General features: G+C 46.2%; 6 protein-coding genes across 6 annotated transcripts; 4 read left to right on the top strand and 2 right to left on the bottom strand.

Moving 5' to 3' along the window:
• Positions 1-1547: 1547 nt before the first annotated feature.
• On the bottom strand, positions 1548-3984 carry F4817DRAFT_351539 (cyclin-like protein). The gene is made up of 3 exons (XM_049305089.1): positions 3181-3984; positions 2916-3123; positions 1548-2861 (listed from the first exon to the last, which is right to left on the bottom strand). Exons 1-3 carry the CDS (start codon positions 3393-3395, stop codon positions 1977-1979), a joined length of 1308 nt encoding a protein of 435 aa, XP_049154668.1. The 5' UTR covers positions 3396-3984; the 3' UTR covers positions 1548-1976.
• Positions 3985-4725: 741 nt separating this feature from the next.
• On the top strand, positions 4726-5715 carry F4817DRAFT_320318 (alpha/beta-hydrolase; the record flags this gene model as incomplete). The annotated part of the gene is made up of 1 exon (XM_049301172.1): positions 4726-5715. One exon carries the CDS (start codon positions 4726-4728, stop codon positions 5713-5715), a length of 990 nt encoding a protein of 329 aa, XP_049154667.1.
• A 216-nt stretch (positions 5716-5931) lies between these two features.
• F4817DRAFT_320317 (ribosomal protein L1) lies at positions 5932-7123 on the bottom strand (the record flags this gene model as incomplete). Its single annotated transcript, XM_049301171.1, has 2 exons — positions 5932-7002; positions 7058-7123. The coding sequence occupies 2 exons, from the start codon at positions 7121-7123 to the stop codon at positions 5932-5934; spliced, it is 1137 nt and encodes a 378-aa protein (XP_049154666.1).
• Positions 7124-11006: 3883 nt separating this feature from the next.
• Positions 11007-13025, top strand: F4817DRAFT_361890 (Rho GTPase activation protein; the record flags this gene model as incomplete). Its single annotated transcript, XM_049306462.1, has 2 exons — positions 11007-11413; positions 11465-13025. The coding sequence occupies 2 exons, from the start codon at positions 11007-11009 to the stop codon at positions 13023-13025; spliced, it is 1968 nt and encodes a 655-aa protein (XP_049154665.1).
• Positions 13026-14899: 1874 nt separating this feature from the next.
• F4817DRAFT_361889 (uncharacterized protein) lies at positions 14900-16484 on the top strand (the record flags this gene model as incomplete). Its single annotated transcript, XM_049306461.1, has 3 exons — positions 14900-14914; positions 14954-16396; positions 16452-16484. 3 exons carry the CDS (start codon positions 14900-14902, stop codon positions 16482-16484), a joined length of 1491 nt encoding a protein of 496 aa, XP_049154664.1.
• Positions 16485-17225: 741 nt separating this feature from the next.
• Positions 17226-18315, top strand: F4817DRAFT_351524 (uncharacterized protein). Its single transcript, XM_049305088.1, has 2 exons — positions 17226-17712; positions 17802-18315. Exons 1-2 carry the CDS (start codon positions 17557-17559, stop codon positions 17886-17888), a joined length of 243 nt encoding a protein of 80 aa, XP_049154663.1. The 5' UTR covers positions 17226-17556; the 3' UTR covers positions 17889-18315.
• Positions 18316-18337: the final 22 nt, after the last annotated feature.

Genomic DNA, 18337 nt, shown 5'->3' with positions numbered 1-18337 from the left:
GTGTTTGTATATAAAATGTTTTAGGGAAGAAGGTCCTTTGGTAGTTCAGCATTTGTTTCGTTGAGCCCGTTCGTTGAGCCCCGGCCGTCGAGATCCCGTCTGTCGAGACCCTGGTTAGTGGTTTCATTTTTTGTACCTTTAGGTCAGGTGTGAGCAAGCTTTGTAAGTGACTTCCCTTCCATATACCTTGATGACGTGATGTGTAGCACCAGGGACTGGGGAAAGTTCGAGGACATCGAATATATGAAATTAGGCGGCTTACCTAGCGGGAGATGGAGTGGGTTAGAGGGGGTTTAGCTGCGGAAAGGCAGGGGAGGTTGAAGTAAAAGTCAACGTGATTCGAATATAATTTGTTAGAAGGTTGGCCCTGTACCACTGAAGCACCTATGACAAAGAGTTTATGGTTATATCAGTGGTACAGCTTTAGGTAGGCTCATACCTAATCCCATTATGTTGTAACATGGGTGTTTTCTCTCCACTTGCTTGGGACCTTGCATGTTTAAATATAAATGGTATGGGGAGGTATCCTTTTAAGTACTTGGCTTTGGTAAAATTCTGTAGAGAGGAAGGAAAGTGCTTGGCTTTACTGGAGGCAGCCCTGCGGGCTGCACAATATGCCCGAGTTTACATAATTGCGCATGTGCCAGATACTGCCCATTGAGTTACTTTCCTATTTGGGCCATGGAAAAAATTCGACACAATAACCCCTCGTAAACTCGGGCATTAGCACACCACCAAGCTGGGACCACCTGCTAATATTCAAGTTCTGGTACCAGCTCCTGCCCATTATAGAGGATGTTGAGGTGATCTCTGAGTCATTTTAGGTTTATTACAATTAGGATACCACCTTCTAGAACATGTACCCGAGCGTACTATTTACATAGAACCGTAACAAGAATAGAAGGTAATGCCTTAGGAAGTTTGTATTCATTCAAGGTAAGGAAGCAGCAGTTGCGCTCCACTAAGCTCAAATAGGAGGCAGGTAGATGTTCATACAAGACCAGGCAAGTGGTAGTTACATATGTACTTACGTATAGCGAAGCTGCTACAGTGCTTGAACTGCTACTTGTCTGTGGTTGCCATGACTGGAAGCATATCATTCTTACGCTTAGTAGAGGATACCCATGCTTACACTTGCCTGCTCGGGTGCAGCTGTGTTGCTATACTTTCTGCTAATGCCATAAACACCACTACAAATTACTAAATACGGATATGGAAAGTAGCGTAACAAGCATAGGGAAGGAATATTGTTTGAGTAGGGGAGAGGCTTTTGACGACTTAGTCGTGTAGCGTTACGAGCTGAGCTACGTAAAACTCTGGATAGACACTTCGCTTATACATAGCTGAAGATGAATGGCTGGTCAATATTGTATTATGAAGAGCCTCTTTACTAGAACAACAGCTCTTATCTATCCCCCTATATACACACTTGCTTGGAAATAAGTCTCTTCTAGGTGGCGCCTCGGGAAAGGGGCAAGGATCGGAGGATAAGTGATATAATCTCAGATATGTACCCAGTAAATAAATAGATTAGTGGATTATAGTAAGGAAACGATAGAGAAGGTATGCTACCATCAAGCATTTATTATTAAAAATGAAAGGCGATTATGGGAAATCATTTAGGCACATAGTTTTAGAGCTAGCAAGCTATCTTCTCGGGAGACATGTACATGAGTATTTCTCAGTCACTGCAACGAGTAGGTGACGAGTCCATTGCCTAGGTCTTCTATACAGTCAACAAAGCTAAAGTCAGAGCAACACCTATACTACATGAGCCGCCGAATATGGCGATTGCAAATGCTTTACCGCAACACAAATTCCAGATGGGGTATCAATCCATACTCCGTTCAATAATGCACGTACCAGCCCAACAAGGCTGTCATCCTGAAAACCTTTCCAGATCCACATGCGTAGTTCGAAAAAACCCCTTTCCGTAAAAACAACTAACCGCCGAGAAATTATGCTGTTGTGATGGATTAATAAAAACCACCCCCGCGACGACGGCGATCGTGTCGGTTGCGAGGAGTCCAGCTCGGGTCGAAACCGCCTCGGCCGTGACCGCGTCCGTGGCCGGGACCATGACCATGGCCACGAGGTCCCCGAGGGCCGCGGGGCTCATGACGTCGGTCTTCACGAGAGTCCGGGATCGGTTCCTCGATTTCTTCTTCCCATTCTTCCCACTCATCTTTGGTATGCTCGTCGTAGACCTTCTTCTCCCGTACTGCTTCATCGGCATCAAAGACGAATCGCGTCGTACCCCCGTCAGGTCCCTTAGGCCCACGCTTAACAGTACTAGTTCCCGCGGCGGAAGGTGTGCTTAGTGACATAGGTGAACCTGTCGATGGTGTAGGGGGCAGCACGATAGATTCGCACTCTCTGCACTGGTTCAGGTAGCGCGAGAGGCCAGCACGCTCAACAAACTGGTTGATGCTGATCTGAGTGTCGATAAAAACTTGCAGGTCAAATATAGGTCCGACTTTAGTGACCTTGCCATGTTGTGTGTAAAGGTCAAGAAGATCGAGCATCACCTCAGCTACACACTGCTCGTCTGTGTGCCAATCAAGCGGATCAAGTGCTTGGAATTCGTCCACGAATCGACCGGTGATCATTGCGGTAAGTTGCGCGACTACAAGGGCACAAGTATATGAACTGTGCTTTAGAGGTGCATAAGTTTTGTATAAGTCAATAGACATCTTCATAGCAGTCGGGAAGAAGCTTGTGAGGTCAGCTGACTTTCCAAGGACTTTCTTTACGATCTTGGCAAGAATCTTCTGGGGATAGCGAACGCGGAAATCGAAATTGATGGCCTCAACCATATATCGCTCAATACCGATGATCACCTTGGATGGTTGATCAAAAATCTGGTTTTCATTTAGCTTATATACATAAAATAAACATAGTAATAAACGGCTTACCTTGTCGTCTTGCGTAGTTGGATGATCTGGGTTCTTAAGGTTGTGATGAGCACATAGAACCTCGCGAGACTTCTTCAGTGTGTCCTCAACCTTGCAAGCCACAAATAGAGACGCCAGAGCGGCATCGGTGTAATTGTAATCATGAGTAGGATGTTCTAGGCGGAAGCGATGGTAGAAAGTACACGCAGCATTATAGGTTTTGACTGGTCTGAAAGCAAATGATGATTAGGATCATAAATTTCATAGACAAGGTGAAGCAACTTACAGTAGAAGTGCTTCTCGAGTAGATTCTATCACCTGAACACCTTGCAGGCGGTAATTAGCCTCCCTAGCAGCATCTAGTCGCTTCTCGACGAACATGCGGCGAATATGGCACTCGCAGATATATTGGTGGCCAACTTTGATAGTTCCTAAGTGCGGGCCAGCAATAACTGCGCGAGACTCAGTGGTCCCGTTCTTTGCGACGTGATTCGGTGCCATCTCTTCGGTGGTGCTCAATACCGAAGTCTTCGTGTTGCTTGATTTGTTTGCAAAGGTCGATCCTCCTAGTTCGTTGAATAAGGTACGTTGCTGTCGCTGGTAGCTGCGGGTGTGGGAAGCTACGCTGACAGCGTACGAGCTGGGGGTGATAGTAGCGTCCGAATCTTCGGAATTGTCTGAGTCGTACCAATCATCCGGGTCGTTCGATTCGCCGAAACGGTCCTCTCTTCGATCAACAACGTGGGAAAACCCACGAGCTTTGGGCGAAACAAAAGGATCGTCCTCCCTGCTTCCGCGAAACAGAGCAGTACTTCGATTGGTGTTCTGAGCTAGAGCTGCCGAGAAAACAAAATTCTTAGGAAGAGAGGGCGAATTTAGCACGTCAAATTCAAAATCCGTATAGCTGGAAGTACTGTGTTCGTAAGAGTTCCATAAACCGGTGGGGGTGGTGGCTGTTGCAGCTTGAGGACTGTCGACGTAGTTGTATCGGGGACGAGGTTCTGGAGGGCCGATACATCGAAATGCGCTGCGATTGAAGCTCAACCTTGAACCTGGACCCTGGCTCTTATCGGCTCTAGAATTAATCCGCCCCACTCTGTCCATTGACCGCCCTCGGAGTGGGGTGACAGGAAGAGCCGATTCAGTCCGTGCTGAGGTCCGTGCTGGAGTTATACCGGCACGGTCCATATTTCCGTTGGCCGGCTTTGACAAATCCCTGATTGGTTCCGTCATTTCTTAACAACTTCAACAAAAACCAGGTGCAACAGAAGGAAAACGAATCTTCAAAGAGGTTTAAAGGAAAATGCAACCCTTCAATAGCATGAAAAGTTAAACGATCTTGATGATTTTGTGGTAAGCAATGGTGAGTATGTAACAGGCAAAGTATTGCCAGTGATGAGATCTTGAATGCGAGACTTGCTTGTTTTAAAGGGCATAAAATATCTTTAGTAGAACGAGAGGCATCGTTGATTTATCAAGGATCAATCAAAATGTCCCTAAGAACTAAGATGTGAAGCCATCGTCATTCTATGAGGTACAGCATGAGTTCGCAGCCTAAGGTCAGTTGAGGATGTACTGAATGACTGACTTATAAGCTTTGGCCAATGAGAACCTTGGAAGCTTGGCTTGTAACTAAGGTCAGCAGCCTACTTGGGTTCATATGTACCTATAGTAGGTAGTTGCAACTATGGCACAGCCACTTCCATTCCTCGAGTTTCAGCATTCAACTTCTCTATTAAATACTTTATTCGAATTCCATCAGAACTTCATCAAATCCATAATTCCCAGTCATCTATAATACACACAATAGATGCGCATTACGACCGAAAATATGACTCTATTACAGAGACTACCAGTGTTCCTAACTCTTACATCTACTCTCCGTGTTGTTCTAGGTAACCCCACGACTCTCAATCCGATTTCCACCGTCACCGATGATGAGGATGACACGCCTCTACCAGTCGTGATCTGGCACGGTCTCGGCGATACCTTCTCAGCCGAGGGTCTACAGTCCGTCGGCGGGTTAGTCGAGAAGATCAACCCAGGCACATTCGTCTACTACGTGCGCCTTGACGAGAGCCCCTCCAACGACCGCACTGCAACCTTCTACGGCAACGTGACGGAGCAGGTCGCAAAGGTATGCGACGATCTTGCCGCGCACCCTATCCTCTCGACTGCGCCCGCCATCGACGCCATCGGCTTTAGCCAGGGTGGCCAGTTTCTACGGGCCTACGTCGAACGCTGCAACTTCCCGCCGGTCCGAACGCTCGTCACGTTCGGAAGCCAACATAACGGCATCGTCGACTACAAAGCCTGTTCGGCGGCCGATTGGTTATGTAAGGGCGCTATGGCGTTGCTGCATGGAAATACGTGGAGCTCGTGGATACAGAGCCGGCTCGTTCCCGCGCAGTACTTCCGCGATCCCAACGATTTGGATAACTACCTCGAGTACTCCAACTTCCTAGCGGACATCAACAACGAGCGAGAAAAGAAGAACGAGACCTACGCCAAGAACATTGCGAACCTCGAGAACTTTGTACTATATGTCTTCGAAGACGACACGACTGTCATCCCGAAGGAGACGAGCTGGTTCGAAGAGGTCAATGGTACTGAGGTTACGCCACTGAGGGCCCGAAAACTGTATACTGAAGATTGGATTGGTTTGAGGGCTCTCGATAGGAAAGGAGGATTAAAGTTCAAGACTACCCCAGGCGAACACATGCAAATATCAGATGAAGTGCTAGAAGGTACTTTTAGCGAGTTCTTCGGCCCCTTCAAGAGTAGCGCTCCGAAGGATGACCAAGAATCGGATGAGCTGTAATTGTTGAGCACGTGTATATTCAGTGTATAAACTAAGTGTTAGGATTAGGCACAAGGGGTATCGACTTGTTTTTTAATCGAGGATTCATGCTATAAGCTTTTATACCTGTTCCGCCGTACGCCGTCAAATCGTGCTTTAAAGCTTAAGATTTAAGATGCAAATAGAGCCCAACTCCTATTGTCACTTGTACACATGTGATTGACTTGATATATAACCTTAGACCTCCAAAGCCTTCTTCGCAGCTTTCTTTTGCTTCTTCAGCGCTGCTTTTCGATCTGCAATCTCCTTGTCCAACTTCGCATCATCGCTTTCAGGCAACTTCTTCGTCTTCTTGGATTTCTTCGTTACAGGCTCGGCCTCCTCAGGCTGACCTTCGAGCGACTTTCGCTTCTTCCCTATATTCGCCTTTTCTGAAGAGAGGATGGCCTTGGCCTCCTCTGAGCCGTCAGCCACAATGTCCTTATGGTCGAGCCACAGCTCGTCCGTTAGCCAGATAGGCAGGGCAGCAGTTTCAGGGCCCTTGATATAGATGCCTCGAACATTCTTCCACTTTCCTGGTACGAATTTCTCTACTAGATTCTTCGCAACCACCTCGACGTTCTCCGCGATCTGCTCGGCGGTCAAGCTGGCATTTCCGATACGGATAGCGGTATTAACCGTAGGTGACAGGTTAACAAGCGCCGCGCCAGCAGCCCTTTCTATTTCCCCTGCCAATTGTATAGGAGTAGCCGTGTTCGGGTTCTCTGCATCCTTTGTGCGTTTCACCCTCTTTCCGTCGCTCTTCGGCACACGAGCCTGTATTTCAACGGGAATCGGGCGCTTGGCTGTCGTCCCGTAGAAAGTCTTTCCTAAGATGCCCGGTAATCTGTTGATAATCCGTGTGTCACCGAGGAAAATATCATGCTCATTGTAAAGCTTGCGCTGCGCTTCGTACGCCTTGAATTTCGCCTTCAGCTTGGATACGTCTATAACTCGCGTTACGCGCTTTCGCAGCTCTGCAGGGAACTCGTCGGAGGCAACCAGATTCTTGTATGCGCGCTGGGGCTCCGCAGTTATCAGGCAGATAGTCGCCTCGGAGTCAGTGTTTAGAGGGTGTGGAACAACGATCTTGCCTGGTTTAAGGCGTCGAGAGTCGGCAATGTGTCGCTTTGTAGTCAGGGTAAGCCATATCGGCACCTCTTTGCTAGCTTCTTCAGGGTCGGCTAAGAGATTTCTTTTCTCGGAATTGGCAGCTTCTTCAGATGCTTTCTTCATATGCGCCAGCAACGCCTTGGAAGCTTTCAAACTCTACACAGAGAGGATTAGAATAAGGCATGAGTATACGAAATAGAAAGAAACAAACCTGGTTTGGGTCTACAAGAGAGACCGCGGTCTCACTCCGCAGAGTAACAGTCTTTGAAGAGGCCATTGTGCTGCACAATGAGATTGATAAAATGAAATATGTTATTTGTGAAACCTCGTGAAGTGAAGCCGCAAATCGATATTTTTTTTAGCTGCAGGGACGTGGGGCCAGAAAATATAGATTGGTCCAAGCGTCTGCAAGATTCAAGAAAGCTTTTATCCACTAAACCGGACCCACTAAAGTATTCTATGTACTTCGTACAAACGAAGCCTTCCACTGGCCAATCACCTCAGCAGCTTTTACCAACTGATATCCTTTTTTAGACATTACTAGGTTAGATAAAATACATAGTCGATGTCAACTTAGAGAATCGCAAAGCGTAATATCAAGTCTTATACATGAGATTTTAGTTGATGAAAATATTATCTTGTTAAAGTCTAGTTGTTTATTTACCGCCAAGCTAACTATCAATAGTGGTATCGTGGGCTTACTGCTTAACTGCTAAAAGTCTCGATTGTTAGTTCATAAACGTTGAGATAAACAATTGTTTTTATTTATGGTGATATTGTAAGTCGTCGACAATTTATATAATTTAAATACAAGGCACAATTGCTATTTCTGGGAATTATATACAAAAACAAACCGAGAATAATTATCCAATAAAGGATAAATGTAAACCCATTAAAAGATGGACGATCCTATCACCCGGCAAAATGGATATGCTCCGGCTTAACGAGAACTCAGTCTCTGCCGCAACGGTTGCCTCTGGAGGAAACCTATCTTATCCCGCAGCAACGCAGCAACGCAGCAGTGATCTGGGATGCCGGACTTGTCCTGATTCCTAGCCATGACACCTATGAACGGCCGCCGCATCCGAAGACGAGGGAAATTCCGATTGTCGAGTACATCAAAGCATACCTAAAGCACTATCGTTACTGTTCACTAAATTCTGGTTTAAGAATTCTTCACACGGCCGGATCTCCGGGTTGATCGTTGATCATGACGTGTAGGGGAAACGCTCGGGCTTTTGCTATCGTCAGATTCTACACGATCTACGACAACGAAACAAGCCCGTAAATCTGGGGTAAACGCAGACATAGACGTATACAAATCCAACTTCAAGTTACTTACTAAAGCAAAGACGCTAGTTGAATTGAGAAGCGTATGATAGTCTAAACCACTATATTAATCTTGGTTCGCTTCTGCGAGATTTTGGGTCTCAAGAATCCAACGTTGAGGTGATATACAGATTAATACACCGCTACATAAGAATTTAGAATAATTCTCAACTTGAAACGAGAATAAGTACCGAACAAGGATAATGAACATCACTCGGAGAATTTTACAGCATTCTCTCCTTTATGCAGTTAGATTGTTAGAATATTCCGAGCATACTTGTAGATAACAGGGAAGATCTTTATCGTCAACATGGCCCGAGCATTCTATTGAAACATGGTGTGGTGGCAGATCTGAGCTCCCTTAGTTTCACAAGTTTTGTTGATCTAATGCTCAACTAATCTGATCTGCGCTCATCATCCAATACAAAACGAGAGGTATGGGATGACATCCTAATCTTAATATATGGCAATATATGTCACGTATCACGCTCATTACGATGTCAATCTGTTAGTCACATTCGCAGACTGACGGAACGGACGGCGCAGGTGATGATTGAGAAGTAACCCGAGAAATCCAGCGTTGCTTAGAAGGAGGTATTATATTTCCGTATTCAGTACTTGGGAATTCGAAAAAGGCTACCTAAAAAGAATGCCAGGATACCTCACAATCGACGAAATTGGACAATTATAACCATTGCCCCCTGCCTTTTGAAATCTTACGTACGCCACGTTGGAAATGTTAATCCTTCGCCATATTCTCCCGGCTGCCACAAAAGGCAGGACGAGCGCTAGAAATAGATGTACAGTTAATAAAATATAGATACCTATATTTAAGCTACCGCGCCACAACATCGCCGTAAAATTCGCAGTTGATAATATTATACATAAAATGCTGATCAACTTAGAGGATTTCTTGGTTGGCATTACATAAACGTATGCATAGTAGTATTCGTATTGAGCGACAACAAATGCTATGCCGTACGATATAAAACAGATAGCTAGGGTCGAAGCGGCATATCATTGCCAAGTCGGATGAGAGACTTGATTGATACATACCTAGGTAGAACACCGTATTTAAGTATCCCCCAACATAGGTAGCTACCCTGAACCGAAAAAGATTTATGGCAGGGGCTCGATAGCTACCTAGGTAGCTTAGCTGCTGTAGAAATCGTTAGGGGTATTAAAATAATGAAATAAAACTCGAAACTTCGATGTGTTTATTTGGTAAGTCTTAGGAACATGTATTTGAATCCTTTCTTAGATATTTTCTAATCCATTTCCTAATTCTGGCAGGACAGACAGACAAAATCTTGGCCGACAAGAGCTTTGAAATCCAGAACATGGCTGCAGGGGTACCTAACATGATGCTGAACTGACGAAGTACCGCGTCCCGCATTGGATACGTTCCCTCGCTGGCAGCAATAATTTCTTCCAAGTATCAGACCATTGCCCACACCTTTAAGGTAGTTAGTTCCAAGGCGAGCTGGGAGTTGCGGACTATGTATTTAGACCCCTGTAGTAGTATGTGTTAGATTCGTCTTGTGATCGCGGCTTAATAGGTAGTGCTATGGGTACTTATCGAACCGATGTATCTATGCTTGCGGGCTGGCGAGCTAGAAAGCTCTAGCGTTCGGGTTGTCCCTTTTTTGAGATAACATCCGATCGATACCAGAGATAGGTAACGTTGACGGTTGTTAATCCACCCCAAATTTCGAAAAGATTGGCTGGCTCATCAAACAAGATCGCTGGATTTTCGAGAGGAACACCAACGGCAAGCAAAGCCACCCACGCAGCCTATATTCCTACTTTATCTGGCAGCATTGGAGGTGCTGTGCCTTTCCCCTACTAGGGCTAGATCAGGTTTAACAACTTGTCAACCTGGAAACATGTTGCAGGTGTACGCTGCAGTGCGACTCTAAGCTTAATCGTCTAGTGAATGTTGGTTAGCGAGTTGATTGGGCCTTGTGAGCTTGTAATCGAAAGCAGAATAGCTCATACGAGCTTGTTTAAACGATGTACTATAGTAAGCAAGGGATACCCCTGCCGACCCTTTCCGCCTTTTCTACGATGAAGATACATATGATCGATTGCTCACAGGTACAGATAAAATGGTGCCCTGGTGTAGACGGAATATGCACGTGTAGGCGGGGAAGTTGGCTGAGAAGCAAGGGGACGTTACAAAAGAGGAGATTGGCAGTGCCGGGGTAGACCATGCTAGCTTCTCGAGACATATTTCACATGGGCAGGTCGACGGAAAATCGACCATCTCGAGCATAGCACTGCGCAAGCAGAGGAGAAAGCTAGCTTTGCTAAATGATCAGTGAGAGACCCATTTTGCTGACCTTGCGAAAGGAGGCGTACATATTCCGTACATACATACAAGTAGGAGAGCGGCACCTTACGAGCTTCTGTATTCGAACTTCTTTATTTACATATATGTATTCGACCGACGACAACAAGCCGTGTGGATCCTCGTCCGTAATTTGAAGCTCATCCTAAAGGCGAAAAGAGCCCTTGTCGGCTTGGGTGCTTCCGGTTGTGTCCGTGACGACAGGCTTGCTCCTTATTATAGGTTTCGTCCGTTTATGTGAACCAAACTTTTCCGGGTGTGTGAGAGAAGCCATCCTTCGAACCCCCACCTTACCGCTATTCCCGACTTGTCACCTCTTTATCGTGAGCAATATATGTGGCCGACGCCTTGCGCTCTTGGAGGGGACGAATATTGAATTTGTGGATGACCGCAGGTCAACACCACAATGGAGTCACTGTGGGTGTTCTCCCATCAAAGTTCTACTGATCACTTTTTTCGAGCATCAGAAACACTGACCTGGATGATTCAAAGATCTATCACGCCCGACTGTATTACACTTAGTAATGCGATTATCACAACTAACACTATACTAAATGGATTCGTGCGCGAGGTACGGGAGGCGCGATCTGATGTGGATGGGGTATCGCGCGAGTTGCACTCGCTGCAAAGTGTCTTAGACCTCCTAAACGAGGATGCTGGTCTATTCCCTCCGGAGTTGGCAGAACGGATTCCTGCTGTCCTCGAGCATTGTTCTAGACTGGTCAACGAACTGGACACGAGCATATCTAGCCTCAACAGCAATGAGCTATCGCGGCAAGATAAAAGATCCCAGTGGCTGGCTATTGGGAGACAAGAAGTTGCGACATTCAGAACTACTTTAGAGGCGCATAAAGCTGTCCTAGGTCTAGCTTTGGATTTAGCTGGGGCGTGAGTATAACGTATCTCATAAGTAAATGTGTATCTAATAAGGATTAACAGAACTACAATTCGGGATGTTACCTCAGGCGTAGAGCCTAATAGGCGAAATACGATAGAGAGACACCAGAACAGCGCCGCCGTTATGGAGGATGTCTCACGAGTTCTAGTCGAGATGAACCAATTACGGATGCGACTACCAGGGGAGTTCGAGAAGAACGAGACAGAATTCAGCCTTTATGACTATATGACCTGTCTGAAGTCATATGCCGAGAAGATCATCAGTATCAAGGAGAGCGAGCATGAGATTGAGCAGAGCATCAAAGAAGTCGACGAAACGGCGGATCAGGGTGCATTTGTGGGCGATCAAAAACTATTTGGAGCTTACATCGGAGACAAGCCGGACAGCGCGATCGATGTTAGTGTTGAGTCGGCATCTAAGTCACGCAACGATGTGCAAGCAGACCCCGAAGACGAAAAAATTCCCACTATTGAAGAATTGATGGCTAGCTTCGTGGGCATTCCCAGCCGAGCGCCGACTCCGCCGCCAAAGGATAGCAAGAGACGTGAGCTTGCCCGGAGTCTTATGGTTTCTCCATTCGAGGCCACTCCGGATTGTCCGAATAATTCTTACGGCATCGCTACTGAGATCGTTGCTCAAGGACCGCCAGCGGAGTCACCACCCTCCATAACGAAAAGCAGAGGGTTTGGGAAATTTTTTGCGCCTCTTAAGCATGCAATTTCAGAGGCCAGACCTCAAACACGATCAACGACTTCGTCTAACGCCACGGATATACAACCTGCAACTCCAATCATCCAAGCCAGCCTTGTTAGAAGGGGCAGTCATAGATTATCAGTATCTTTTAAAAAGCTGCCAATGTGGAACTCGGAACTGATCATGAATGAGCCCGAAGAAGCAACCCCCAACGCGGTCTTCGGCGTCCCACTCCAGAAAAGCATGCAGGTTGCTAAAGGAACCTCTAAGACGCACCACTCGGGCCACGGAGGGTCATCACGGCGAGATTTCCCTCTGTGTATGCAAAAATGCTGTTTCTTTTTGAAGAACGAAGGAGTCGAAGCTCCAGATATCTTCGCCGAGCCGGGCGATAGCTACAGAGTGCAGAAGTTGAAGGATATCTTTAGCAGTGGTCCGACATACGGCGAAGATGTCAACTGGACCAATTTTGGCGTATACGACGCCGCCGACCTTATCTTACTCTTCCTGTCGCAACTCCCGAAACCGCTGATCGCAGAGAATATAGCTAAGCAATGGATCGCGCTCTCGAGACAGGCAATGCTCTCGGGATCTCATGGTACCCGGCTTGATCAATGTATTGATTTCTGGGAGGAAGCACTCGGCGGCCTTCGAGGACCAAGCCGTACTTTATTCAAGTTGCTCCTTAACTTATGGGCCGATATTGCACAAGCAGAAGAGAAGAACGATATGACAGCCGAACGACTAGCCGGTGTCCTTATCAAGCCCCTAATGCACACCACATCTACGAAATACGAGACTGACTTCATGCTATCGCTCGCTTTCCTTATTCGAAGAAGAGTGGAATATACCGAGTTGCTGAAGAAAGACCAAGCAGACGTCAAGAGGATTAGCAGGGCGGCATGGTGATGCAGCAACCGATTATATATCTTGACATGGGCGTTCTGAGCATATCGAATTTCGCTTTACGGCTCTTTTCTTGATTTCCATCACGACTTTTTCTAACAGTTCGCCTACTCGATATTGAATATTTCGCAAAGGAAGATACCCGGCGCATTTTTTTATGGTTGTATTTCAAGTGGACTTGCAATTTATTTTGTCTCGTTTTGAAGCAGGACATCGGCCAAATTACATAATTATAAAGAATAAAGAAGCTTGAAGAAATTTCGGCCGCAGCAGTGGAGAGACGGTGGAGACGCGCCTTGCTATTAGGCGAGGAAAGGGAGGGGGAGGGGGAGGCTGGGATGATACATGATACCTAAGACATACATATGATATCAACAATTTTTTTTTTAAAGACGACAAACAAGCACAGATTTTTCCATCTCAAGTGGAGAATTTTATATATTTTGTTAAAGTCGCTGCTGTCTTGTGGGTTTGCTGGATTTCAAACATGTCTGTTGATAATACCAAGCGAGCTAGCTAGAGCTAGCTGTGAGACGATTCCTCTCGATGTAGTTTCACGTCAACTTGTTCATGACGAACATAGCATACCTAGAATAAGATCAAGATAAAATCATGGGTATCAAACAATGAATGTAAGCCATGCAGTAAGATGAAGTTGGCCAATTGTGAACGAGAGAACCCGAGTATGGTCAGATGAATCTACTAATGCAATTGCTGACTCGATTCGAATATTGCAAAAGTATACCTAATGTATGTTGCGAGTTCGCTGTTAGGAATAAGGCGCGTTTTATGTAGCATGAGGTTATCCTCACTAGACGTCATTCAATATCTAACTTAGGTAGCCTAAGCTACATTTACACGCCTATCACTTATATATAATTATTCCTTCCGGTAGATATATGCTAATGGACTTACACGAATCTATCCAATACTATATGCATTTATGATTACAGCATTTATGCAGTGGTGAAGTGTTTGTGCTAGGACGCCGACGCCCGAAACCTGCTGATGCCCATGTAGTAATCACGGAGGTTGGCTAGCCCAGCCTAGCCGTGAGAGGTCGGTTGGAAACTTGACGGCTTGACGGCTTGACGGCTAAAACACGCAGTAGCAAGTTAAATGTAATTGATGAGGCAACCGCGACTTGCAGGTAGTTTAGTAATGAGGAGAAACCGCGTCGAGCGCCTACATAACGGGCTAATCAGCTAGGTTCATTAGTACTTGTACCCGACATACCTAATCTACCTACCTACAGAAGGTAAAGCAATCACGTTAGAGTGGATCCCCACACGTCGAAATTCCTTAAAGAATAATTAAAGTGTAAGAAAAATGCTTGGGTCTTCCCCCAGCCACGAAACTCTGCTCACTTCAACCTTCCATTAGATCGGTCTCTCTTCGCCAGGCCAAGCGACCCGGTCCAGATTTCGGTCCTTGATCAGACGAAGACTTAAATCTTTAAATTGTAATTCTCTACTATCTCGTTTACTCTGTATCAATTCATTGTCAAACACGATTCGTCAGCGGAGAAAAGAAAGGGCACGGTGCAGAGCTCGGACACGGAGCCGGGTTAGATCTTGTGTAAGTGGATTTAAGTTAAGTGGAGAGGGGGGAAAACCCAGCTAAAAAAAGAGCGTGTAGTGAACGCGCACCGCGACTCCAGGTTCCATCTTAAAGACGCGCAGAGAACCCACATCTTTTTGGCAGGGCGTACCGTGATACAGCACAGTCAATTTTCTTCCAAATCTCAAATCTCAAATCTCAAATCTCTTAACCCCCTTCCTTATCCAATCCGACTTTTATCTTTCACCACAATCATTCCATCATTACAGTTCCGCTATTTCATTTCTCTTGCCATGCATTCTTGACCTTTCATCATCATGGCATCCTCACCCGTCAAGATTATGGATCGAGCGGATCGAGTCACAGCAGAGGAGCCCACGCTCCCCCCTGCGTCTGCCTCTATCTCGCCCAGCAAGAAACGTCCTGCACCTTCTTTGCTCCCACCATTCGAGCCCCTCTCGTCTTCGCCTGGCTTTCCAAGACCTATGAAGAGACTAGCCCGGGATAAGCTCGTCGACTCGAACCCGTTCTTCAAATATCCCACGCCAATTCCAACCTCCAGTACCGGTATACTCTCGTCATCACCCCCACGCGTATCATCCTCTAGACCTGGACTCGAGCGTGCGGAATCTGTATCAGAACGAACACCACTATCTGCTGTACGATCTATCGAACTTAACGAGAATGGGGATACGCTTCTGATGGGCCGATCGAGTAATTCTTCTCACTACCAACTGTCGGCCAATCGTCTCATATCCCGTATCCATGTCAAGGCACGATATGTCCCGGCTGTAGACCCCTTAGAGCCAAACAGAGTGGAGATCATTTGCAATGGCTGGAATGGAATAAAACTTCATTGTCAGGGGCGAACTTGGGAGTTGGGAAAAGGGGATACCTTTACCTCTGAAACTGAAAATGCTGAGATCATGTTGGATGTACAGGATGCGAGGGTTATGTTGCATTGGCCTAAGAAGAATCGGCATGAACCCGTCGCAGCCTTATCAGACTCATCTTGGGAGGAGTCGCCATGCTCTAGACATCGTCGTAATGACTCCAGTTCGGACTTCCTGCAGTCGAGTCCCCTTCGACGACAGACGCGTATCAGATCCCCTGAATCGCCTTCTCCACATAATTCTTCTAGCAACTTAGACACGCTGCTGCTAGCTGAGGATACAAGCGAGCCTGTCCAGATATATGAGGATGCGAGTTCAGACGAGCAAGAGCTCCCTAAGCAGGCATCCGATGTGGATGTGTCGTTTGCCCAGACAGAAGTTACCAACAGTTTCTCTAGTGATCTTAGTGATCCCGATGACGATGACCCTGATGAGGAGAACGATCCTATTGTACACTCCTTTGGTCCGTTTGGAGCTAACCTCTCCAATCGTCTGGCTGCCTTCACGGCAGAATCACCAAAACAGTCGTCCCATGTTTTGTCAGGTGATACAACAGCTAAGCCGTCATCGGAGCCGGAAGAGAAAGCTACCGTTAGCAGTCGTGTTAATGTAGGAGTTGTCAAAAATCACGTCGTCAATCAGTTGGCCTACTCTCGATTATCATCCACCCCCTTGTCTACTATACTAAGTCTCCTTCCTGCCGAAGAGAAAAGAGACCTGACCAAGGCTGCACTGCGTGAAATCATGGAGTCAACGCCTTGCATTGGCGTTATTCCCCGCCAGGGAAAGGACGCAGCCGGCCAGCCGCTCGAGAGCCAATATTACTACGACCCCGACCATGATGATGACGATTCGCGACGGATTGCCGTGACGCAAGGCTTGCGAAAACCAGGTTTGAGAGGTTGCCGGAAGCAGCACAAGGTAGCTATCTTGTGAAGTCCTATAACATTAGACTGCAAATACTAACCGTGTTTAGCAATACTATTGGAAGCCGCCCAAGGCTTCCTAGACGCCCGAGCAGCAGGCTGTCTCGATCTATGCTCGGTTCCTTTGGGTTTATTCAGAGCTTCATATCACTGAAGTGGGCCCTTTTCGTGGATAATATGGAACTTCGTGTTCTTTTTTCACTGTTTGTTATTGGCGTTGGTGACTGCATCAGCATCGTTGCCACCCCCCGTGCATAGCTGGAGGCGTTGGATGGCTCATTTATTATGATTTTTGATTGGAGTTTAGGACGTTTCGATGATATCCCGCTACACTGGTTCATAGTGGTATATGAGGAAGATGCGATTAGGATGACGTGACGAGTCACCGACGGCACCTCGCTGGTTAAGATATATGGTTAGGGGGGAGGGGAGGAGGAGGGAGAGGTTTGAGATTGCACAAGCTGCGGACACTCATTACCTGTGTACATAAGGAGGCAATGGAGAAACGGTATTTTGATTTCTTTTCGATTAGATCTTCCTTACTTGTAAATATCCCAACTACGTACGGTAGTTGAGTGGGTGACGTTTGCAGTACTGTAATCAGAAGTTTAACTGTCTTGGTGTAGTGTAAAGATGAACACTGTTGGAGACTATGACGATAAATTTAGCGGGGCAGAAAGAATTGATCATTGATGAGGTCGACTTTGTATAATTGCCACCAAGATAAGACCTTATCAGCTAGAAGCTACCCCGCAGTCTTGTTTAAGTTTGTTTAGTCGTTTCCACTTTCGCCGCTCATGCAACCCGTTATCAACGGCTGCATTAGCATTTGATGGGTCTACCAATGCTTCGCTGAGGCTGTCCCTAACAGACAGGAAACGATGTGATCAGTGCTGCATAGTCGTATGCTTCATCGCGATCTAGACTGCCAGACTGCCCATCCTTTAGAACGAACATTCTAGGTTATATGTTATAATAGCCCGTAGCATTCTCTATATAAAAGACCATCGACGTTCCATTACCCTGTACTATATCTTCCCCCTTATTTAATACAATACTACTTACAAAATACTTTCTTTTTATCTTTACTCTAAGAATTAACCAAGAAACACGTCATCAGACAATTACTTATTTAGGTACTTGTACTATTACAACATGCCTACTCCTGCTCAACCGAATAACATTCGCGTCGATATCGCCAACTTACCTACAGTAGCAGTCGGTCCCACTAGCCCCCAGCACGAAAAGGAGGCTGCGCGCGCAATAAGCAGGACCGACAGCTGGGAGCCGTCCCTGGGGCGCCAGCAGAGCGTAAGTGTATATACCCACATCCCTTGTAATGTAGACATGAACGTAGAATGAATAGTTGCTGACTCGATATTATTTTTACAATATTCTAGTACTACAAGGAAGACCAGAAGCACGTACAACAGATGAGCGGCGTACAGGACGTCGAGGTGTGCCCGGGGTTCACCGAGCGCAAGTAAATTGTCTTGGGTACCTTTAATGTACTACTCATCAACAACACCTATTCTTTTTTCAAACAATTCACCACTCGTGAAGTTTTTATGGGTTGGGAAGAAGAATCACATGATTGCTTTCAATTAGCAATAACTACTACTAGATTGGGTTGTTTTACGGACGATGGGGAATATACGGGTTGGTTTTATGCGGGAGTTCCGGATTTTGTAAGGGGCAAAATGATTTAGCATGATCAATTGGGTGGGGGAAACGGTACAAAAGGTTGGAAACAAGATTGAAAAGGCGACATGACTCCAACATATTGGAACTTCCCTAACACACCTTAAAGGTTAGGTACTTCCGTATACGATTGTGTATTACATATCAATTATACCTAATATTTACCTAATGTCTCTTCACTAACTTAGCAGATGCAGTCTGCGGAGTTAAGCCGTATCGTCTGATAGTCGTCCGG

This window comes from Daldinia loculata (assembly GCF_022478755.1).
Source record: "Daldinia loculata strain CBS 113971 unplaced genomic scaffold F4817scaffold_77, whole genome shotgun sequence".
Taxonomy (NCBI): Eukaryota; Fungi; Ascomycota; class Sordariomycetes; order Xylariales; family Hypoxylaceae; genus Daldinia; species Daldinia loculata.
This window is presented reverse-complemented; position numbering and strand designations above follow the sequence as displayed.